Here is a 26,344-nt window from a genome sequence, read left to right on the forward strand (position 1 = left end):
GGGTACCTATGCTGATAGTGAGGTCCACTTTAAGAACTTTGCCAGGATGACCAGTTGGGTAAACACTACACAGTCTTATTTCACACGACCCCTGTCCCTTGGCAACTAATTTTTTCCCCCAGGAACTCAAACATGTCCTGTTCTTTCTTACTTGCTGTTTCTTCTACCAGATGCATATAACTCTAATAACTCTTACTCATCCTCCACATCATCATTGGAATATCAGGAAGGCTTTCTGTAATCACCCTGTGTGAGTGTGTTTCCTCTGTTTCAAGCTTCTCCAGTACCACGGTTTGTTACACTAACCGCACTGGTCAGCATGTGCCCAAAGTTGGCCTTCCCCTCTAGACTATGAATTTGAGGCACCAGGAACCTTGTTTATCTGTTCACTGCTGTACCCAACATACTTGGCTTAGAGAAGACACAAAACAAGAATTTGTTGAATTCACCAATGAACTCAAAAGAAAAAAACTGAAAAAGACAAGACACACAGCACCTAGGAATTTTCTTTGTTTGGCTCTTCACACAAACAGCACAGACAGCAAAACTGAGGCAGCCTGCCAGAACTGATGTGACCTAAGTAAAAATGTGGTTCTCTAGGTACTGTAGGCTTTCAACATCCTCTCTGTTCAAGGACAGGGTTTGTACTCCCAGATCCTTCACCCATCAGCAACTGAACATCTGAAACAATTCTTGGCACAACGCGACACACACTCTTCACCGTAAACCTATCACTCACTATGAATGGTCTCAAAAAGAAAATGTGGTGGATGTCACAAGAAAAATCAAATGGGCTATTTTGTTTGCCACTTCATCCTCACCTGCTGAGAACCTGCTATCTTTTAGGCAGAATGCTAAATGACTTACATTATTTTTAATCCTTAATAAAAATCCTCCAAGTAAGGATTAGTATTCTCACTTTACATTTATACAAAAATCAGAGACTCAGAGCAATAAACTGACTTGTGGGACGAGCAGGTCCCCTCATGCCTCCTGTCTGCCACACCTGCTGCCTCTGGCTGGCACGACCCCACCAGGAGGTCCGCCCAAGCCAGGCAATGATTCAGACTCTTGTGACACCATTCCCTGCCTTCCCTGATTTCCTTCCCACCTCACCTCCAATTCAAACACAACTTCGTGTTGTCCCTGTTCTCAAAAGCAATGATAAAATCCACCAGGAAATTATGTTATGACATTTCATTTCACCTTCACGGAGGCTTCATTCACAGGGTAGTGCAAAGGGAAAACAAGATATTTTGCATCTTCTGTTTTAAAATAGACAGTAAAAGAAGAGTACCTTTTAAAATAACAAAATGCATTTTCAGGTACCAGCGGGGAGCAGTCTCCCCTTCCCCTCTCAGTATGCTAGACAACTTCACGTCAAAAGGAGCTCTGTGAAGACTTACCCGCTCCATCTCTTTGAAGTCATCATCTAACTTGGTTCCTTCAGCTCCTCCAACCTTCTCACTCACTTTCTAAAGAAAACAAAAAGGAGAATAATAAAATGTTTGTTAAAACATTTGAAAATGTTTGTTGAATGTTTCAAGCACTTTCAGAAACTCATCTCATATAATCTCACAACCATTCTCTGACGTAGGCGGACAGTCCCATTTTCATAAGAGGAGACTGCGGCTCAGAAGGTTTCAACAACCTGCCAAAGATCGGGCACGCAGTAGGTACTGAAGCAAGAATTTGAACTTATCTCTTCTGCTTTCGACCCCAGTGTTCTTTACTATATACATCATTATATAACTATCTAATCACTAATATTTTTCTTTTGAAAGTTCCGAGGGACAACAGCATCATACAATTATCATTTCCCTCTGATAATGGATCTAAAATGCTACCTAGGTAGAAAATTGCTATTTCTTCAACTATTTCTCAATGGGCTATTGAACAGATAATCACAAGCATCTATCAAACTGGTAAGAAAAAAATCAGCCCAGCTGATCTTCAGAGAAAAGGACATGAATAGCAATCTTATAAGGCTTCCTGTAGCTGTCTATATCCTTATAAACATGAGATAAACCATATGGAAAGAATTTGAGGGTATTTCTTTGCTACCCAATCAATTCCCATTATGATCCATTTTACATTCATCAATTTACATATGCAAACAATCATTTTCCACATGTAGAATTCATGTTCATTAAAAAGTTAAATGTCCTATTCTGAAATAAAGATTTAAATTAAATCTAATAAAAAATGCATGAATGGATCACAAGAAAAATATCTTAGTTTAATCAAAGGCAGGAATATTAAATGATAATGACATGAAACTTTTAAAATACTCTAATTATGAAGGTAGGTAGATGCTTTTCACTAAGATGTCACTGTATTAGATAAAGTTATCACACACAGATATCGAAGTATGATTTTTCATTTCGTTCAATAACCACTGGATTGAAGGGCTCTTTAGGGAAGAACACCACCAAGGCCAGACTTGTAGCAATCTCAGTGACAACCTGGGTCATCTCAGTAAGTTTGGTCTATCTCCTTCTAAAGGAGTCCTTGGAGACATTGCTCTGTCTCCTGGCAATGGGAACTCTGATATCCCCTTGCTGGGGGCTTTGGTGTATTCCTTACCCCCTTTCTCTCTGTCCTTCACTCCTGCTTTCTGCCATTAGGAAAACCTTTAGAGGAGACCACTGGAAAAACGGAGAGTATGAATTCTATCATCACACTGGCCCTGTATACCAAATGCCACCCATTTCTCCCTGCAGTAGTAACAGAAGGAATGTGCTGTGATGAAAGGCCATGGCAGAGACAGAATCCTCTACTCTTTGCTAGGTGCACAGAGTGGTTATGAAAATTAAATACTATAGTATAAGAACCTATGTATGAACCCACAAGATAGGCAGTAAATCCTAGTTCCCTTCTCTCACCAATAAAGTATATAACCGCTTATATTATGCTGGTTTCCCTATCAGTTTTTTTTTAACTGTTGTGTCAAATCTCGAGAAGAATTAGCGATTTTCATTAATATAATACAACCTTAGGTAAATAAAGGTCAATTATTAGAAGTGTAACTAATAAAACAATATTAACGCCTTTCATTTGTATAACTGACACATACTTTCACTTGCAAATTATCATCTAATCTGTGTATCACAAGAACTGTGTAGAGCACATATTGTTCCCATGTTGCAGATGAGAAAACTGAGGGTTGCAGAAGTTAAACTGCCTGTCCAAGTTAGTGATATTTAGCTAGGAAGAGGTGGAACCAGGACCTGAATGCAGTTTTTCCAAGCTAAACCCTAGGCTTCTTTGTATCCCTCGCCTAGTTTGGGAACTGTCCATGGTGCTGGCCTTCTCTGCCTGAAGTTCCATTAGATTCTCTCCCCTAACCCTTGGTCCTTGACATCAGCCCTCTCACTTAACCCGTGTCCTGAATGATGCTAGTTATCAACTATTTCAGCACTCCGTACAGATCCAGCATTTGTCTGCATCAAAGCATCTAATCTAAAGCCTGACTGTAATATAGAACAGAAGTCTGCTTCTTTGCCCCTTTCTTAGATTTTTACCAAACCAGAAATGGGGGTAGGAAAGACCTAGAATTCAGTTTAGAATCTCCTAGTGGGATCCAAGTGCCAGTGATTTGACCTGCATGTTTGGGATTAAGTTATAGAAAATCATAAGAGAAGGAGCCTTATACGTAATTAATATCAACTTTTGCTATCATCAAACAAATTTTTACTGTGATTTTTACAGATTCGATCCCTTCAAACTTTGCTCAGCTGACAACAGTTTTAGCTCACATTTCAGTCTCTTTTGTGTCTTATTATTCTTAAAGTACATGATTTTCAGTTAATTTGGACAGGGAAACTCTAATCTAGTCGGTCTTACAAAATCAAGAAATATTTACTACTACAGCCTCCAATCAACTGTCTCTCAGTTCTACCTGGCTGTCTCCAAAGTCAGGGAACTCACTGTATCTCAACACCCCATTTTGGTCAAAAATAGACCCTCCTATGACCTATGAAGGAGACAATTTTTATTTACAAAATTATTACCAAAAAATAGATGAGAAATGTCTCCATTTATAGTAACTTTAGAGAATCCTGGTAACCTTGGGTTAATCACATTTTGATCATCTCTGGGGAATAAAATGTGGCCCTCATCAAAAGCACAAAGCCTATATTACACTTTCAATCTCAAATTGCTCAACTGGGAATGATTTCGATTTCCTGCCTTCTTGCACTTAAAAACAGGTTAGCATCACAATAACTGGCTCACTAAATCAAACAGAATACCAAATGGAATCACAGTGGCCACTAATAATTTAGAACTAGTCCTATAACTCACACTGATACCAACACATCAGTATACTGGCTTTACATATTTGGTTTAAAATACTTAGTGTTGGTGTGGATGTGAGTGAGAGAGCAAAGGGGAGGTAGAGAAAGAGAAAGTTTGATTGAGAGATACTAGGCTCTTTCTCTTTTCTACAAAACTTGACCTTTGAGCTGCTCTGAGAGAAACAGCTCACCAAACATACTAAATGAGGCTAGCAGTTAGATACTGGTACTGATCTGATTGGTTTGTTGATATAAAATTTTCTTATCTAATTAGATTCTTGGGAAAAAAGCAATATTCAAAATGGTATCTCCATTGTTCTTGGGGCTATTATTTTTTCAGGTCACAAAGGATCTAAATATACCAAGGCATTGAGTTAAACAGTGGGCTACATAACACTGACTCATTCCTTAGGAGTGTAGCAAATATTTTCCCTTCCTGATCTTTGAATGTCATTACTAAAACTTCTATCATTTTATGAATAAGTGTCAAGGTGAGGAATATAGGCTTCCTGATTCTATCTGGCCAACAATAAGTTTTGTTTTCCTTACTTAATACCAATTATTTAAGAATAGTTTTGCCCTATTTTCCAGTGAGATGGTTCCTAAAACCAAGATTTCATAGTATTGAATATTTTCAGATGATGTTTAATATACTTTGGCTAATATGCTTACCACTTGAGAAAATGACCACCTATTTTTTTAATTGATCATCTATTTACATGAACATCAGCAAAAGGTATCTGGATCAAACAAAACAGTACAAATAAGCCAATATACTCCCCTGTACGTCCCAAAATGAAACAAAAAATCCCAAACATCAAAAAACAACTCCTCTGTTCAAAACTCCCAATTGTATACACTTAACACAACATTGAGAGCTTTTGCTTCTAATCTTATCTACTATTACACTCTATGTATACCCTGTATTCCAATCAAACCAACAATTTCAACTTCCTCTGTTTATTCATTATATTCCTTACAACACATTGTTGGTTAAGATTTGTGGAACTGAACTACAATGTCCTTTTGTAAATATTAATGTTAGGTTGATGAAAGAAAACATAAAGCGAGGCAAATAAGACTGATCACCTCACTCTAGGATGGTCTTTCAAAAGGTACAATTTCCACAAAGGAAAAAAAATGAGACAGATCAAGTCACGTTTTAAATTAAAAGTATTAATTCTGAGTCTGCAGTAGCATTCTCATGCTATTTTTCTCCATACACCAAATAAGAAAAATGTCAAAGGAAACCAGTAGCAAGAGACAGCTTAAATAAATGAGCACCTTTCACAGCCCAGAGGATGCTGCACTGCTTTCCAACAATGACTCATCCTCCTCCACATTAACTGGCACTGCTGGGAAAAAGACTCCCTCCTCTAGTTCTAGCTCTGATTCTTCCCTGCATTGCATTTCATTTACTAAACACTGAAGGTCCAACTATCATGTTTCCGACTGCCATTATAGAGGTCTCCTTGAAAATCACATCAGTGAAATTCAGTAAAGTTGATATGAAATTCATTCATGCAAAGTGATTTACCTCCTACTTCTTCTCTGTCTTTGTTTAGTTCTATCTCTTATTATATACATCATACAAAGCTAGGTTTCCTTACCATCCACCAAATGTGCTGTGTTTATTCCCTCTGTCTTATACTTGGACCTATTTCCTTTTTCTATTTTTTAAATTCTACAGATTATCTAACATGCTCACCCAGATCTCACCTTCTAGATCATACCGACTGCCCCCCCACCCCCCGCTGGAAGTTATTAGACTTCATTTGCATTCTTAGTGCATCATGTGTTGGAATACCTGGAACTAGCCACTTCATGGATAAAACTGATGAGATCTTTGCTCATCTGAATTTTAAGATGCTAAAGGCAGGAATCACATCTTATGCTACTTTGTTTAAAAATGTCTAAGGCTGTAGTACCTAACATAGTGCTTACAAAGTAGACATTCAATTAGCAGTCGAAAAATGATCTCAATGAATTATTCTAAGGTCAAAAGTCATACATAAATTAAAGGAAGACCCTTAACGATGAGTTAGCACTGGTTTTGTATCTCCTTTCTCAGAGTTTAATCTTTCCTCTGAAGTGTCATATCTTTTGCTCTATCAGTAACAGGCAAAAAATTAGAAAATTCAACAATTTATGATGTATATTTTATTTATAGCCAAGGTTAAAGAGAATATCTCTCTTCATTATAACCGTTCAACATTTACCCACCAAATTACTTTTAGAACAATTATAATTATTATTAATAAAATATATTCTCCCATTAATCCTGATTCTAAATATATATATATGTATTTTAGTTTATATACATATGTGTGTATAAACACACACACAAACATGTTTATGTATATGTGTATATATACACATACACACACATATATATATAACCCCACATGAGAGAAAGTAAATAAAATGCTTTTCCCAAGTGTTTTTTTTAAATCAAAAATAATTCATGAAGTGCTGCACTATGTGTTTACTCATATTAAAATAGGATCACTTTAACATTCCATAAGTTAATCATAGCTAGTTTGTTCAGAGCAAAAAGAAGAACTGCATTCATACACTATCCTGCCCATCTGCACCATGGAACAATCCACAAAACTATTTATATGTAAAATGAGATCTCAATGACGAGTAAGTCAATGAGAGCCACACGAATTAAGATTTTAGAACAAATTGGATTTAGAGTCAGGAGACATGAATTTGGCCCTGACAATGACACCCAATAACTGTGTGAAAGAGAAGATGCATAACTTCTTAGTGCCTCAATTTCTTCACCTAAGAAATGAAAAGCAACATTATCCAACACTGGATTTTTTTAAAGAATTAAATTGGAATGCACATATAAAAAACATATCAAACTATCAAAACTATCAAAAATCATGATTAAAATAAGGGTTTATTATGTCTTAACAAGTGGTCTTACATGAAAGGCAGAGTTTTAAGTTGGTTTCTTATACTTGGTCAAAAAATACTAAGTAATTTAAATGCATTAAAGAATAACATTACTAATGCACAAGTTCTTTAAAAAGAAGTTATGATAACTACCTCTGTGGAACACAGTACTGTTTTCCCAGTACTTGTAGAAAGGTATCACCTATGATAATAAATTTAAAAAGCCCATATTCTAATTCTCCATGAAAGTTCTTTAATCATTACTCATTAATAAGGTACCAAAAACTAAAAATTCTAATACTTGGTGGCATATCAGATATTAAGAAGGAAACAGGTGAGTCAAAATTACAGCAGTGCTTTCTTGGTATTTGGCTAAACACAAGTAGATCTTGATTTTCCAGATGGTGGTATTCCCATGTTTGAAAGGCAGGGTGGATTCATTTCATGGAATATAAGTTTCACACCAGTTTTTCTCAGCTGTCATTAAATTGGAATGCTTAAATGTCATGATGTTTTGAAAGTGAGTTTCAAAAATATATATATTTATTTTTTTTCCAACCAGAAACTTCCGATATTCTTAGAGAATGATTGAAGGCGTTTTTATCTATCTAAATTGGGCTAATTCTACTTCTTACTCTCAAGTAGAATTTGTATATTGAAGAGTGAAAAGTGGAAAGATTCCCTTTACATGATATAAAAACTTGTGACTCCCCCTACCTCCCAAGAATTCAATAGGATGAAAACTGATTTTCTTGAAATATCTGGAGCTAAAAACTTTAAAATGAGCTTGGGTGGGCTAAGCACGTCACCCTTTTCCCAGCTTCCAATCTCCCCCTATCTTGCTTCTGGTCTAATACTATATAGAAAATGCAGTAACTGATTTGCATCATGTTATAATTACTTCTGGTGTGATTCACTGGGGTTAAAAGTAATAACTTTCTAAGCCCCATTTCCCCAAAGTGAGAATTTCCCAAAGACTATGTAGCTAATTACTTACATATACAACTCAAAGGGAGTTGGTAGGACTGATTATTGAAGTATCATACAGAACTTCAGTCCCTCCCCAGAAAGACAGTTTATACTATCACCTATAGTTTCATTTGCAAATGATCCCATTTTTATCTTCTAGAAAAATTTTTTTAAAGTATGAAAAGTGTACAGAATAAAAGACAACCAGCATTTCTCTATTTTTCAACTTTCCAAATCAGCTAGCTCCTTATCCGATAAAGAATCATTTAGGAGGGGGGCTCATCAGAGGGAGAGAATACTTCCATAAAGTTTCCCATCTCTGACAATAGGAAAAAAATTATACATTTTCATAGTCCACTGCAATAAGTCACTGAAATTGAACAAGATATGAAAGGACAGTGTGTGCTAAAAATAGACTCCATACTTGGGGCGAGAATTATGTCATGTAGTATTTTTAAAATTCTATTTAAAGCTCAGCCATAAATTCTCTTGAGAGAAAAACAGAACTCAAACAAAGAAAAATAAAAGGTATCAGTAATTCATTCGAGGTTTCAGTCCTGGTTAATGAATGACACAGAACCTAATATCTGATGACTCAGTTGATAAGGCAAGATGGAGTAGCCTTAGGCTTTCACTTGCTAAGAGAAACTGCAGGAAAGCCATTTTCGGTTTTGTGAAATGAAACCACAAACTCACTGAGCCTCTGTTTCCTCATTCAAAAAATGGGGCAGGCACAGGGTGTGCTCAGATAACCAGGAGAGTTCTAAGACCCCTTACAATTAAAAATTTGATGTCTTGGGGCGCCTGGGTGGCACAGCGGTTAAGCGTCTGCCTTCGGCTCAGGGCGTGATCCCGGCGTTCTGGGATCAAGTCCCACATCAGGCTCCTCCGCTATGAGCCTGCTTCTTCCTCTCCCACTCCCCCTGCTTGTGTTCCCTCTCTCGCTGGCTGTCTCTATCTCTGTCAAATAAATAAATAAAATCTTTAAAAAAAAAATTTGATGTCTTTTCTGTGATGGTTAATTTGATGTGTCAATTTCACTTAACTATAGTACCCAGTTTTTCAGTCAAACACTAATCTAGGTATTGCTGTGAAGATATTCTATAGATGTGGTTAACAACCACAATCAGTTGACTTTAAGTAAAGGAGACTATCCTTCATAACGTAGGTGAGCCTCATTCAATCAACTGAAAGGTCTTTAGAACAAAACTGAAGTTGCCTTGAAAAAGAAGAAATTCTGCCTACATATCTCATCGGTTCTTTTTCTCTGGAGAACACTAATAGACACAATTCCTACCTGCTAGAGTGCTACTTACAGTAGACCAAAAGTAGATAATAAATCAGGAAAAGGAAGAAAAGAGAAAATACCATGCAAAGTGTTTGAAAAGAAAATGCTACAGTATTCACCACCCCCCACCAAATCGCGTTATTTCAATGCAAATCTCATTCTGACAAAAACAAAAATAAAAACAAATCATCTTTACATTAATTCATCAAATGGCATGAATGGAACAGACCTCAATTTGAATGCCTACTATGTACCAGGGATTTTGCTAGCACTGGAGATTTCCTATGCAAATTGGACATGGCACATGCTCTCTGGAAACTTACAATTTGGTGGGATAGATGGAAATATAAACAAACTATTTCAATTTAATAGGGTCAGTACTTTTTTTTTTTTTTTTAAAGTAGAATACTGGGGCACCTGGATGGAATCGGTTGACTCTTGGTTTCAGGTCAGGTCGTGATCTCACGGGTGGTGGAATCGAGCCCTGTGTTGGGCTCTGTGATCAGCGGGGAGTCTGCTTGAGATTCTCTCTGCCCCTCCCCCTGCTTGCTGTCTTTCTCTCACAAGCAAAATCTTATTTTTAAAAAAGTAGACTACCACCAAAGTCTAGGATGGACAATTTGGCCTTAAGCTAGATAAGAAGACAAGACTGGGGAAAACTTCCGACAGCTGATCCTTGAGCTGATTCTCGAATAGATATAAGTGAGATGGAAGAGTAGACATGGAATACAGGAAGCAGCTTTCTCCTGTAGAAGTTACCAAGTGACAAAAAGCAAGCAAGCAAAAACACAGTATTTGCAGGAAAGTACAAATATTTCAGTACCGTGAAATATCAGAATATAAAGCAGGGAATGACAAAAATTGAAGCTGTAGGAAGAAGGAGAGATCAAGAGGTAGTGGGCCTTCTAGGCCACACCAAAGACCTTAGTTTTGTTCTGAGTGTTGGTGAGTTATGTAGCTGTGCAAGCATCACTACAATCGAGTTTTAAATAGTTCTATCATCCCTGGTGCCCATTTTCAGTCAATGCTCACTGCCACCCTTAGACAACCACTGATCTGTTTTTCATCTCCATAACTTTACCTTTTTTAGAAATGTCACGTAAATGGATTCATATAATAGGTAATTTTAAATATCTGGTTTCCTTCACTTAGCACAGGCATTTGAGTTGTTACCTGTATCAGTAGTTCAGTTCCTTTTATAGCTGAGTAGTATTCCACTGCATGGTTAGACCACAATGTGTTTATCCATTCTACTGATGAACGTTTGAATTGCTTCCAGTTTGGGGTTATTATGAGTAGCGCTGCTATTAATATTTGCATACATGTCTGTGGGGATATATTTTTTATTTCTTTTGGGTAGAAACCTAGGTGTGGAACCACTGGGTCTAGTGGTAAACGTATATTTAACTTTTTAAGAAACTGCCAAAATATTTTCCAAAGTGACTTACCATAAGACCTTAATTCAACATTGATGGAAAGTCATTAGCAGCTTTTAAGCTGAGGAATGACATAGCTAAATTAATTTTTAAATCATTGGATTACAAAGTGAAGACTGGCTTAGGAAAAAAAAAAAAGAAAGAAAGAAACCAGTAAGAATGCTACTATAATCCTACAATCATCCAGGTGGAAGATGAGGGCTTGAACCAAGAACTCTGGGAGTAAGGATGGACCCAGTAAATATTTAGGGCATAAAGTAAGCAAGACTTTGCAACTACTTTGATAGAGAAGCAGAGAACTCTGGGATGACTCCTAGGTCTCAGACTTTGGCAAATGGATGGATGAACACAAATAAACAGAACTCAGATATAGATTCACTCAGTTGGAAGTCCAAGTAAAGTATGTCCAGCAATCAGATATATGAGTCTGAGCCTGTAGGGAGAGGTCAGTGCAAGAGACAGATATGTGGAGCCAGCACTTTATATTTGATTTGTAAAACCTCAAGAGCAGCAGAAGAGATAGCTCGGGGAGAGCGTGAAGCAGCAAGCAGTTATAGATCAAGAAGGGAACCCTGAGCACCACCAATAATGAAGGGCTAGCAGGGGAAGAAACCAACAAAAAGGACCATGAAAAAAAAAGAAGTCCAAAACTAGAGGGAGAATCTGGAAAGAGAAGGATCAAAGAAACTAAGGAATTAGTTTCTCAAATGAGTATAAGTAAACCCGAAAGACAGAGCGGAGGACAGTGGGGTGGTGGTTAGAACAATCATGCCAAGAGCCATAGGATTCAAGAGTCTGATAGCTCTGTGACCATGCAAACTGCTCTTTATGTGATTTAGGTTAGTGCAGTGGGCTCCACGGTAAAATACATGTGATCTCAAGGATATCAGGAATCAGACAACAGGAACTACATCCTCTTAATTGTGTATCTAGTATTTCTTCCATCTCACTTTATGCCGCTAGAAATATCATTTGGAAGCATGGGAAATGTCCCTGCAAAGTAGAGTGACTGACAGCAGCCGAGTCCGAGCTGTGCTACAGAGCAAGCAGCTCCGAATGTGCTCCGTTTTCATCACTACGCTTGGACACATCCCAGGTACGTACTTCATATCCTCCACACATCCCAGGCAGGTGCTTCAGCTTGGCAGAAAGAAAACATCAGGGACAAACTGCAAGTCAAGGGGGAGCTCAAGACCTGTGAGAGATTTCCTACAAGTATTTCACACCTCAAGATAATCAGCTCTCCATATAGCATTTTATGTCACCAAATGTGGCAGCCAAGCTCTATTCTGAGGTAAATGCTCTTTCCTTCCTAAGCCAAAGGAAGTTAGCACCATACTCGTAACAGTAATAACAAATCATAAGCTTAACCTGAAATAAAACAGGGAAAAGTTATGAAGAGACTTCAGAGATGGTCATGGAAGTGATGGACAGCCACATGGCATTCAATGAAGAGACACGAGACCCACGATCTTATACAGAAAATCAGTGACCTACTGACAAAGGAATTAAACTGGGAACAAAGAATAATCACACAAGACAGAGAGATGGATCCCTGTCCGAGATATCAAGTTCGATAATTCACATATGCAGAAATTCCAGCATCCGAACCAAAGACTTCAAAAAGCACCTTAGTGACAGGACAGACATATAGATACAGATTTCATTTTTGACCCCAGGCAGAACTTCCTAACTGCTAATCAGCCCATCAGCGTCTAAGAGGGCTGTGCACTGACAGAGGCACCAACGTGCTTCTACCCCCAGCTTCAAGGTCTGCTGCCTGCATTGCAGCCAGCTCCCTGGAGGCTCACACCGGGCAGGCTCACGCTGAAGTCAGAAGAGAAGTGGTGGAGGCGCCCCCATCACACACATCCTGCTCTGCCTTTTTACCCACCTCTCCTCTTAGAACTTCCTGTGTCGTCCGCTCCTGCAGGGCACATGTAACAGGACAGGCAGCTACAACAGCTGGAGCGTCTATTCAGAGTAATGTCACTGCACCCCCACCGTCTAACAGCTAACTTGGACTCCTCTTTCCCAATATGCTTTCAAGGTGTGGAAAGAAGCTACTCTCTTGATTGTCCCATTTCCTACTGCCCCAATCAACTATGTACCAATAGCTGTATTTCGTACTCATTTATAAATACGTGTGTGTGTGTGTGTGTGTGTGTGTGTGTGTACACAACAGGAAAATCCTTGGCTTTTCTACAGCTACTCAAAGTTGTGCATTAAATTGGGGACAGGCCCTAAGTACAAGCATTCCAAACTAACACTTTTCTTTCAAGTCCCGGCCCAGTGCTTTTCAATCACGTGGGAAACTTGCTCTTAAATGAGATGACTGCTTGCAGAGCTCTAATAAAAATATGCCAAAGAGTAAAATGGAAAGGCCACAGGCTAGAATATTCTCTTTTTAATTCTTCCCAAGCTTACTAATGTGCTAATGTCAGCACCTCCTGGTGAGTAGTAGGTGGTGAATTCAGGGACTCTTAGAAGCTGTTCTTTTATTTGTTTGCGTTGGACACAAGACGAAGGGACAGAGGGATATTTATTTATTTATTTATTTATTTAATTTTTTAAAGATTTTATTTTTATTTATGTGACAGAGAGACAGCCAGCGAGAGAGGGAACACAACAGGGGAGAGGGAAAGGAAGAAGCAGGCTCCCAGCCGAGGAGCCCGATGTGGGACTCGATCCCGGAACGCCAGGATCACGCCCTGAGCCGAAGGCAGACGCTTAACGACTGCGCTACCCAGGCGCCCCAACAGAGGGATATTTAGAAGGCACAGACTTTCAAGAAGAGGCTGGATACCCGGGGGAAAGGTGAAGCCAAAGGGATACTAAGAAGGGGGCCCAGTGTCTGCTATTTTGAAGTCTCTTGTCCTTAAGGTCTGAGAGGCAGGAGAAAAAAAAAGAATGAATTAAAAGTTTTAACAACTTTATTGAGATGTCATTTATATGCTACAAAGCTTACTCATTTGCAGTGTACAATTCAGTGATTTTTAATGTATTTGTAGAGTTGTATAATCACCATAATCTAATTTTTTAAACAGTTTCATCATACCCAAAAGAAACCTTGTACCTATTAGCATCACTCCCTGGGCTCTTCCCCAATTTCACTTGAAGCCCCATCTCTGTTGACAAGAATTACTCAAATTTCTGTCTCTGCAGATTTATCTATTTTGGACATTATACCGAAATGAAGTCATCTAATTATGTGGTCTTTTGTGTCTGGCTTCTCTCACTTAGCACGATGTCCCCAAGGTTCTTCATGTCGCGGCATGTGGCAATAATTCACTCCTTTTCACAGCTGAATAACATTCCGCTGTATGGACGTGCAAAGCTACCTCACAGGGCAGTCATGAAGATCACAGAAGATAACTGACTCAGGGCTGCGTCCACTGTAGAGTACTTCACCACTGCAAAGGGTCCGTGTCATTGACCTACAAGCACCACTGGCAGTACTTCCCTAAGAGTCACAGAGTGACATCACATGGAATTTCATGGACATGGTGACAGCAAGACAGAGGTTTCCAGAAGGCCTCTACCTAGGATGAACTTGTGGTGGAAAGAAGAAACATGAACACATTCCAAAATGCAAGCCAGTTAAAGGTTTGAGGGCCATTACCATATACGGCATTATTCTGGAAGAGGATCTTTAAGAGCAAAATGGTATACCTTGGATGCTTGTTACTAAAGATGAATTTATAATTTACATTTCAGAATGTAATGCTACACTGAGAATGCATTTTGCAGAAGTGACCTCTTCTTGCCAAATCAACTCATTTTACCAACGTTCTCTGGTATATTGGTTCATGGAGTTAGCAGGAGCGTAAGTAGGAGAAAATGAAAGGAAAAGAACACACTCAGAAGCTTATACAGTATAGTTTGCTCTTTGTGGCAAAATGAGGAATTCCAATTATGAATTTGGGTGAGGGCTGGAGGAAAGGGGAAGAGAATAACTGCAGGAGTAAACCTGGAGTGTAGAAGGGAACACACCATCTCGTGAAGAGGAGGGAGAAGAACAGGAATGGGAACCCTGAGGAAGTGGGGGCAAGAGAGCAGACATGTTAGGGTCAGACAGCCAGGCAGTACCAGAGCCAGGACTGAAATCCAGGTCCTGATTCCCAGGCCCAGTGGAACCTGTGTCCCAGGAAAGAGTCCACCTGGGTTGGCTGTAATCAATAGATGGCAGAAGCATCAGGGGACGCTTTAATGTGCAAAAAATACTTTAAAATGTCGAACTTGTTTTCAATAACTTTATATGACCAAAAATTCTTACTAAAATTTTCTTGCTCACAAGGATCTTTTTTGAATCAATTCAGTTTTACTACCCTTCAGAAATAAATCCGTAACTTCCTTCCTTTGCCTATATGCCTCCAGAATCACCATGCCTAGGTCAACTTACTGTCCCGTGTCAAGATGTCCAAATCTACCGGGCCTCCCTCAGACCCTGGGCCTCACTCTATCCAGACTTGCTAGACTGCCTTCTGTATCACTGTCATCTAGCTGAATGCCTCTCCAACTGCTGAGAGTTCCGGGAAGGCAGTGATTTCGACCTCATTCATCTCCGTTTCGCGGTGCCTAACGCAGCCTGGCACACGCCTGGTCTGCAATGTAGGAGCAGAGAAGGCAGTGGGAAAGCAGGCCAACCTCTACACTAATTTGATCCACTTATTTTTTCCTTTAACTTCCTTTTTCTATTCAATTCTATTAGCTGACATTCCCCTAAACAATCACCGTAGTCGCTTGTCTTCCTTCCCCTCTGTCGGCGACAAAGCTTGAAGGCAAAACGTAGAGACAGAAAACAGGGTAATTAGCGGTGGCTCTGGACACATTCTCTAACAGTACTATCTTAAACAGGTTTTTTGTTTTGTTTCGATGCTGGCATGACTGTTGATAAAAAAATGTAATGATGGGGTGCCTGGGTGGCTCAGTCGTTAAGCGTCTGCCTTCGGCTCAGGGCGTGATCCCGGAAGTCCTGGGATCAAGCCCCACATCAGGCTCCTCTGCTGGGAGCCTGCTTCTTCCTCTCCCACTCCCCCTGCTTGTGTTCCCTCGCTCGCTGGCTGTCTCTCTGTCAAATAGATAAAATCTAAAAAAAAAAAAAAAAAAGTAATGAAAACAAGTTAGAGAAAGCAGGGTAAAAGCAAGAGCTGGGCTACTCAACACCCACTGAAAACAGTAGGAATCAGACAAAGGTAGCGTTTTATGTGCTTGCTTTCTGCCATGGCTGCCACAAGAGAATCTGGCAACCTCCTAATATCTGTCATTAATTCCTCTGAAAAATATTTACTGGGTATCTTTTATGTGTCAGGCACTGAAGATGCAGTGAGGGGGATGTGCAAAGGCCCTGAGGAATATGGGAGATAAGCCTGGCTCTTCCAAGAGGCCAGCATGAACAAAGATTAGAGAGGGAAGGAGAAAACATCCAAGAGGAAGCTAGAGACGCCAGCCGGGGCCACAACCTACAGACCCTTTTGGGCTAAATGAAAGCCTTCATCCTTAGAGCAATGACGGTGAAACACGAGAGGATTTATGATTTTATAACATCACACTAGATATACTTCCCACAAAGTCATTCAGTCACAGGAGAGCTTGGCATCACAAAGGATGCTGCTTTAGGTCTGATTCCTGCTGTAAGGGCTCTCCAACATTTTGCTTTCATTTGCAGGACCACAGAATCGTGACTGTCACAAGTCTGGCATGCACAAGAGAACATATGGCTTCTCCCTGGAAGAAGTCCTGCATGCATCAAGTCCCAAATTTGCTAATGAAAACATCCTGTTCTCTAAGTAGGCTTAGAGAACAAAACATATATATATATATATATATATGTTTTGTTGCCGTTGTTCTTTTGTTTGGGTTTTGGTTCCCCTCCCTATACAGCACATGAAAACCCACAGCAGGACTTAATTTTCTGAAATCTAAAAGAAATTTTCCAATGAATTATTTTATAGTTTCCTACAAACTGTGTTTTTCCTGAGTGAATTACCATCTACTCTTACATAATATTTCCTAACTTAGAGTATGTATCAGCCTGTCATTTAAAGCTTAGGAGAATATCTTTAGCAAAGCAGAAGGTCTTAGATACCACACGACTGCTAGAGGAGAAAGTTATGCTGCAAAGCACAAAAAAAAAAAAAAAAGAAGAAAGAAAGAAAAAAAAGAAAAAAAAGAATAAAAGAAAAGCAAAGAAATACAGAAAGTATCTTGCAATTTAATTACTATGGTGCATCTTCTCTACTCGATAAATCCAGGCACCTCTCTTTTATTCTCATAATGAATTAATTCAACTCAAATAGGTATGGTAAACATGCCTAGATAAAGAAATTGGATTTTAAGCACCACAAGAAACAGGATCCCAAAGAAAAATTAAAAGTCAAAGAGGAAGACTAGTTTCACAGAGAAATCCAGCACTTCATTTCAAACTCCAAAATGTAAACATCCATATAAAAGCCACTTGCCCTTTAAAAAGCTACCATTTTTTGCCCTATTTGTTACGGATACTTTAAATAAAATGTAACAAATATAATTTAAGCTCCTTTTATGCTCCGTGCTCCCGAGATATTGCTGTCCTTCCCAAATGACAGTTTTGTTCTTCTATGGCCCAAGTGTCTGTCTTCGTTTGGAGATCCTCAAAGCGGTAACAGGGACATGGATAAAGGGGCAGCGGTTTCACCAAGCTGAGAGGGGGAGTGGGAAGGGGCAGAGAAAGGAAAGCCAAAGGTGTGTTCTGAGCTGGAGCTTGGCAATGCGGCCTGATCCTGAAGGATCCCTGTGAGGAACCATGTAGAATGCCTCTCAGTATTGCTCCCTGGAGGAACAGGAAGCTCAGGCTATCATCTGACTCATGTTCCCGTTGGCTGAAGGCTGCCTACAGGTGTTTTAACTGATATGTCAGGCAACACACAGGAAAAGCTGAAAATTCCAAGACTGCGAAGAAACTCCTAGGGCACAAAGGCTGGAGGTGGGTTACTGGACCTGTCCACCCAGGCTAGGCGGAGGGGATGTGAATCTCTGCACACAGAGTAGATGTATAGCAGGAGCCAGTAAGGTTTTAGGAAAGTGCAAGATAAACATAGTTAGCACTTGAAAGTCAGTGCTACAGACAGAATATCTGTGCCTGCCCCCCAAAATTCATGTTGAAATCCTAACCCCCTACATGGTATTAGAAAGTGGGACCGAGGGCAGTGATTAGATCATGAGGACGGAGCCCTCATGAATTGGATTAGTACCCTTATAAAAGAAACACCCAAGAGTTCCTTTGTCCCTTCCACCATGCAGGGACACAGTAAGAATGTGAGTTCTATAAACTAGAAAGAAAATCCGCACCAGACACCAAATCTTGGGTTTCCAGCCCCCAGAACTGTGAGAAATAAATTTTCGCTGTGTATAAGCCATCCAGTCTGTAGCATTTTGTTAGAGCAGCCCAACGGGCTAAGGAAATCAGATATATTCCATGACATACATTCTTTTAATTAAAGCATTCTTCTTTTATATAGCAAATTTTCTTCCAGAATTCAGAAATCAAGGGCTTCCCTTGAAGGTCTGACTTGCTATGGAGAAAAATCATAATCAGAGTCCCCTTCCTTCCTCCCTTTCTTGTATTTACAGTACTTTGAAAATATAAAAATCATTCTCAGCTTGTGAGTTGTTCAAACACAGGCCATGGGTCCGATCTGGCCCACAAACCACAGCTTGCTGACACTTGTACTATACATTAATAATATAGAAACATATTTTCTTTTTTTTACATATACAAGTGGTATCTTACTTTACATATCCTTCTATAATTTCTTACACATGAAACTTACACAATATGCTGTATGTAGGGTAAACCATTCACTTTAACTGCTGTATTATGTTCTACAGTAAGAATATATCAAATTTGTTTACATATTTCCTTAGTGATGTGTATTTGGGTTGTTTTACATTTTTCACTATTACAAACAACACAGCAATAAGCATCCCTCTGTGAGTGCCTCCTGCTACACCAGTGAGGGTTTTCTTTAAGATATATGCCTCGATGTGAAATTACTGTGTCATAAAGTATGTGAGTACATGAACCTTCAACTTGGTTACTCTCCAAAGTAGTTATATCAATTTACAGCCCCACCTGAAGTATAGCAAAATTCCCATTTCTCCACATCTTCCTCAATATTATTTCACAGGTTTCTTCATTTTTGCAAATCTGATGGTCATTAATTTATATCACATTGTTTTAATTTCCATATTCCTGATTACCAGAGAAATTGCATATACTTTCACACTAACTGACTTTCTGTGATTCTTATTCTATAAAATGTACATCACGCCCCCCCCCCCTTTTTTTTGCTAATAAGGTTGACTCTGTTATGGGGTTCTCTTTCCTTACTCATGTTATGAAGTGGTTCTTCATACCCCTTTTATTTGTAAAAGTTTAGGCTGGCTGTTACTAGGCTGGGTCAGGAGAGTCCAGAGCTATTTCCATGCCCAGCAGGTCCCAAAGTACTGAAATCCCCGTTACAGGTATCACTCCCTTTGGGTAAATATAAACGTATCACTTGAAAAGTATAGTATCCATCCATTCATCCATCCACTCACCCATTCACAGACGTTTATTGAGTACTTGTTATGAAGTGGCAGTCACAGTACTAACAGGGAGCATAAAGACATAAGACGGCACAAACTAATGAGCATATTCAACTACAGTGAAGGATTAGTCATCGGATGAGCTAAATGTCATTTAACTTGGAGCACAGCCTTGAAGAATAAAAAAAAGAGCATGTGATGAGAGCTCTACTCTGGGTGGCTATGGCCAAGAACATGGGGGTTCCCTCTCTTCCCAGCAGCTAATCTAGGGATATGGTTTCATGTGACAGGGGCCAGCTGCCAGTGCCTCTCCTTCCTCCACCCCCGACCCCTCCACTGCAGAAACACAGAGCTGGGCAGAGGCTGCTAAGACAGTTATATCTCCCCTCCGCAACTAAGTTCCCATTTGTAGGGCAGGGCTCTGCGTCAAGAGCAAGAAGTTGAGGATAATGGGGCTCCAACTACCCCAATTCTAGTTCACTCCTAAAATATAGAGATCGTACACTGAGAGAAGCAAGCTAGAAGACCAGGGGCCACCCAGTGCCTCCTTGGAGAGAAGGACTGACCCTCTGGGAGAAGCAGGGAGGGCTCAAAGGTCTGCCTCAGTGGCAGAGATATTCCGCTCAGGAAGAGAGGCAGGCCCTAATGACTGAGAGCTCCACCACCCTGTCTGAAGAGTTTGACTTCATTCATGCCTAAGGACACTGTCATAAACAATGGAGATTCTGATGGCAAGCAATCAATTAAATGGGGGCTAGTAACTTCATAATATTAGTAGAACAAAGTGAACCAGCCATAATTCAATAGAGGCACCTGAGAGACATCCAAGAGGAGTCCTCCTGAGATCACACACATCCCTGAGGGTCCAGAAGGTCAAGAAATCATCCTAGGCTGCACCCCGTCAGGAGTAACCATAGTGGGATATAGAGTAGACATAAAAAAATTCCCCAAGTTATACCACAGATCCATCAGCGAAATGTGGAAGTCTTACTGACTAAAGGGGCTAAAGCACAACCTTTCGCCAACACTGGCTGAGCAATAAGCCACTCTCACCTAGGAGGAAGTCAGGAAGTCAGACGAAATAGAAGTACGTTCATCCCTCATGGGCTTTTCCAGTGCTGCACCCATTCAGGAGAGACTGGAGGGAGGGCCTCTGAACCACCAGACTTAAAGCAGGAGGAAACTGAATTCCCTGAACTGTGAGAGCAGGAGACAAGCCATACACACACTCAAATGACGAAGGCAGCTTAAACACAAACTTTGACAATAAATGATGTGTGCAGAGGGGCCTGGTTGGCTCAGCATGCGACTCTTGACCTCAAGATACTTAAAATAACTAACTTAACTTACTAACTTAAAATAACTTAAAATACTTAAAATATTTTAAGTTACTTAAATATAACTTAAAATACTTAACTTAAAATACTTAAAATACTTAAATATTTTTTATTTAACTTAAAATAACTAACTAAATAAATAAATAAATAAATGGATAGAATGATGTATGTAAACCCAAGGAAAACCTGCAGAAAGCCAGGCTAAAAGATGAAAACAGGGGGAACAAATCTGAGCAGGTAAGTCACAGAGTACATAACGTGGAGAAAATAGACTTCACAGAATTAGTCCAACCAGCTTACTAAATATATAAAACAAGTAACCAAACAAAGAATAGCTTAATAAACTTTCTCCAAAGTTGCGGGGGGCGGGCGGGGAGTCAGTATTGAGAGATAGTGTAATATATTACCTAAAATGCACAATTTTCAACAAAAAGCTATGAGTCATGCAAAAACAAAAACAAAGGTACATAAAAGTATGATTCATTCACAAAGGGAAAAAAAACAAACAAACAGGCAATAGAAACTTACAGGGGCCCAGAAGTTGGAATTAACAGAGACTTGAGAGTAGCCTTTATAAATACGTTCAAAGAATTAAAGGAAACCATACTTACAGAAGTGAAGGAAGCTATGATTCCAGTGTCTCACCAAATACAAAGTATCAATAAAAGGACAGAAATTATGAAAAAGAACCAAATGGACATTCTGGAGCCAAAAAAAAAAAGAAATGAAGAATTCACAAGAGTAGCTAAGTAGTAGATTTCAACTGGCAGAAGGAGCAATCTGCAAACATGTAACAGAGGAATAGAGGTTATGCAATCCAAAGGACAGAAGGAATAAAAGAATGAACAAAAAAAAAATAATAAACACAGTCTCAGAAAGGTGGAACACTATTAAATGTACAACATATTCACAATGAAAATACCAGGAGAGAGAGACAGGAACTGAAACTTCCCAAGTCAGATGATAAACATTAATCTACCTTCTACGAAGCTCAATGACCTGCAAGTAGGGAATCCAACGAGAACCGTATTCAGACTCAACAAAATGTTGAAAGCCAAAGGTAAATCGCTCACATCAGTAAGAGAAAAACAACTTGTTCAATGGAACCACAATAAGATTAACAGCTTACTTCTCATCAAAAACAATGGGAGCCAGAGTGCTGAAAGAAAAATCAGAAAAAGATATGTACATTTCGATTGTGGAGATGAAAGACCCCCCCCAAAAAACATACTTGAAAATGGTCTTCTCAGGTATTAGGAATTCTCAGGCAAATCGAGGAAGAATGTGGAAGAATTACCACAGCAAAGTCATTCTGAGAAAATATGAAGGAAAATACAGATCTCAGTTGTTAAATGATTTTACCTGAAAGCTGCCTTATTTTTGAAGTTAAATAGAGAAAATTTCTCATGTACATGGGCTGAATGTTTATGACAAGTTAACAGCTGCTTCATTACAACAGATACATTTCTCAACTAGATTGTCAGTGAGCCATCTGTATTTAAGTCGAGGTATGAAAGATACATAGTCATTTGTTAGTCTTCAGAAAGAATTCACTAAATTATTATTAACAGCTTATAAACATGAGCCATGTGGGTGATACTGAAGGTAAAAGTAATGTGAGACCAATTACATTAGACAACCAAAAAATTTATTCATTCATATTTTAATAAAGATTTTATTTATGTATTTATTTAGAGGAAGAGAGAGAGAGAGAGAGAGAGAGAGTGTGTGTGTGTGTGTGTGTGTGTGTGTGTGTGTGTATGAGCAGGGAGAGGGGCAGAGAGAAGGGCAGAGAGAATCTCAAGCAGGCTCCATGCCCAGCATGTGGAGCCTGACACAGAGCTCAATCCCAGGACCCTGAGGTCATGACCTGAGCCGAAACCAAAGTTTGGATGCCTCACTGAGCCAGCCAGGTGCCCCTAATTCATATTTTTTATTGGAAATATAAGATTTGAAGGTTTGTAAAAATAGTGGGTGCAGTCAGAAGAAATGCTGTAAGGCTCCCTAAACACTGATTATTGGTGCTACAAAAGAAGATAAGAAATATATAAGGTGAGAATTTGAAGATACGTTATAAAAACAGAAATAACACAAATGAAATCCACAAAGACCATTTATTTCTACCACTGCAATAAGCTTGCTTTGGCTCTCAGTAAACATTATATTTTTTTATTGTCTTCTGAGTGTCCTAAATGAGCTTTTATTGTTGAGTGTTATTTATCTTTTACAATGAAAGCAAATTTTCCAATCAGGCACTGGTGATTTACGTAAAAGACGTCTGTGAGAGAAAGAGAGCATGGGCATTAGTCAAGATGAGATAATGAGCTAACTTGAAGAACCAGCTAATTGTGTTTATCGTGCCCTGGGTATGCACCTCTCAGCTACATCCACTAGTTCCTCCTGGAAGCCTAGTTGTTATAATCAGTTATGGACATAAATTATACAAAAGAAAATGGCTAATTTACAAAGACAACAAGAGGTGATAGTAGCAGTTGCAATGGGCAGGGAAGGGAAGTGATGAGCCATTTGATAACAGAAGGAGTTTTTGTAAACCAACATTCTATTGCACATTCAAAAGCCACAGAGTTAAATTACAAATAGAAAACAAAATGAATACTTTCAAGAAGAAATTAATGTTCGTGATGGCATGGAGAAAATGTTTTCTCCCGAATATGGATACTAACTGTATTCAACAAGATCTTGTCCAGCAGGGAAAAGATGATAGCCACATACCTATGAGAAACTGTAAGGTGATGGGTATTAAGGAGGGCACGTGTTGCATGGTGCACTGGGTGTTATACACAAGTGATGAATCATGGAACTTTACATCAAAAACTAGGGATGTACTGTATGGTGACTAACATAATATGATAAAAAATATTATAAATAAAAATAAGATAAAAATAAAATCAACTAAAAAAAAAGAGAGAACCTCTAAGTTGAAAATGCCAGCTGTTCAAAAGTGGAGACTAAGAAAGCTCACTAAATAGACAAGTTTCATAATCACTATGATCAGGACTGGTGCAGATCAGGTCTAAGGTTAACTTTGATAAACAGAGGAAGCCTGAAAAGCCACACTTCTGGGTTCTAATCCTCCCACTTCCTAGTTATGTCATCTTGGACAAGTGTTTCACTTTCTCATACACTCTGATTCCTCATCTGAAAAATAGTCTAGACGTTGTACTTCCAAGGGGATATGGAATTACGTAGAGGGGGAGTGAATCCTTAGCTATTATTATAGAGTTCTATGTGCATCTTGGGCTATATTACATTTGACTAGGATTAAGAGTGTCACTAAAAACCATATGGAGACTATCACTTCCTAAGAACTGTTTTTTCCTCTTAAAAGGGTCAGAAAATCTGACCCATCTTAAGCAGAACATTTAAAAATAATTACCAATGGAGGGCACCTGGGTGGCTCAGTCAGTTAAGTGTCTGCCTTTGGCTCAGGTCATGATCCCAGGGTCCTGGGATCAAGCCCCACAACAGGCTCCCTGCTCAGTGGGGAGCCTGCTTTTCCCTCTCCCTCTACAGCTCCCCGTGCTTGTACTCTCTCGCTCACACTCACTCACTCTCTCTCTCTGTCAAGTAAATAAATAAAATCCTTAAAAATAAATAAATAAAAATAACTACCAATGAAGCATTTATATTTTTCAAATAAACGGAAATTTTTCTGGTTGCTGCCTCTACTACTTTCCTCCGTTGATATATTCATTGCAACAATGATTGATGCATCAGAGATACATCGATGTAGAAAGGTCTGCTAACTTTTGGACCGCTGTTCACCATCCTTATTCAAGAGACCTTCAATCTTCTTATTGTAGACTTTAACACAGGTAGAAACTTGCTTTGTCTTTTTCCCACTTAAGTCTGAATTATGGCTTAGTGATTTGAAATATCCTTTATATTGTTGTGTTTAAGGGACCATGCCCTCCAGAGTGGTTATAAAGATTAAATTAGCTGAAATGTGTGAAGGCATTTTGAACAGTGCCTAACAGTGAGTGCTTTAAGTGTTGGTTATGATTTTATCATTATTTGATTATTATGTAGTATTGTGATCATTTTACTGTCAATGCAGACAGGCAAGGTAGAGCATGTCTGGCTCTAACTCGGCCTCCTTATCTCCATGCTAAGAGATCATCTGGGACCACAGAGTTAAGATGCCTGAGCATTACTTTTGACATCACTGTCCTTTTTCATGGTCTTTATTTTCCTATTGGTAGTCAAAACCACAAATGCATACTGAGGAACAAGTATATAAGTGAGCACATGTGAAAATACACTTTTTTCCCTTACATCAGCTAAAAAAGGAGTAGGAAATTTAAGAGAAACTTTCCCAAGAAACTAAGAAACAGACAACAGACTGGTTAAGCAAAATTTGGTATATTCATTTAAGGAACGCAGAGCTACTTAAAATAAAGGAAAAGATATTCATTACATGTTGTAAAGTGAAAATATGTCAGGCTTAAAATGTAGGATCCTGTTTAAAAATATACATATAGAAAATCTAAAAGAGAAGACTAAGTCCTCAAAATATCAAAACTATCTCTGGTGAAAGAATTATAAATTATTTAATTTTTTTCCTTCTATTTGTTTATACTTTTCATAATGAATGAATATGACTTGTGTAATCCTAAAAGAAACCTTGAAATAATCAAGTTCCAGGGAAGCCACTGGATGTGGCCATTTCAATGCAAATTTTCCAAGTCAGATAAGGGGTCAGGTGGGTCTGCATTTAGGGACCAAAATCCAGGCAGTCAATCCAAGCTGCTGATCTCAGGGCTGAACAGAGATGCAGAACCCAAGCAAATTAGCAAGAAAGGAACTGCTAGAAGCCTCATAGAAAAGTGGCCACTGCAGCCTGACACACAGACCTCATGTGGTTACCAGCCTGATCTCCCAATAAAACTTCCCACCTCTGATTTGCCATGGTTATTGGCTGACCAACACATTGCCATTCAATCTCATCAAAATGTTTCTTCTTGAAGACAACACAGCAACTCCTTTAGCAAACATTAACTGTGTACATTGAACACATTCTGGTGGCTTACTTATGAAGAGGTTATGGTACAAGCGGACCATGGATCATACATTTAGAACTACCAGTTTGGATCGCTGTACATCTTTAATTTCTCAGGCTATGGGGCTTTTTAAAAAATAACACTTAGAAAACTGAGTATTAAGTCCTTTATTTCTCACATTTCCTCATATTTTAGGTGAAAAACACCTACAGACATCAAAACAGTGCTAGGCAGTAAATTTCTTGTTTGATTTGTCTTCTCTCCACTCCAAAGAGTCAGAAGATCATGCAATTAATTCATTTTCAGGTTAATCTCTTTGTTGTGTCATGTCTTGGTACTAAGTTAATTTTTTTTGTGAGAAGAGATGATACTAAAATTATAATTTTAAAGCCAAGCAGAATAAATTAAAACATCTTTCATTCTACTGATAAATTACAAATTCATATCTACCTTGTCAATGATGATTTTGTTTGTTTGGGTCAACTTTAATTTTATAAATAGGATATTCAACATATCAAAA

At 38.9% G+C, this 26,344-nt stretch overlaps 1 protein-coding gene across 2 annotated transcripts in view; it reads right to left on the bottom strand.

Moving 5' to 3' along the window:
• The window catches only part of SH3GL2 (SH3 domain containing GRB2 like 2, endophilin A1), a 205,129-nt gene that overhangs the window by 45,954 nt on the left and 132,831 nt on the right, over positions 1-26,344 (bottom strand). For both annotated transcript variants that reach the window (XM_045780701.2, XM_045780700.2), the window contains exon 2: positions 1,407-1,475. In XM_045780701.2, coding sequence (XP_045636657.1) covers positions 1,407-1,475 — 69 coding nt within the window. The remainder of the gene's footprint in view (positions 1-1,406; positions 1,476-26,344) is intronic.

Source organism: Ursus americanus, chromosome 18 (genome assembly GCF_024610735.1).
Source record: "Ursus americanus isolate L20-20 chromosome 18, mUrsAme1.1.p, whole genome shotgun sequence".
Taxonomy (NCBI): Eukaryota; Metazoa; Chordata; class Mammalia; order Carnivora; family Ursidae; genus Ursus; species Ursus americanus.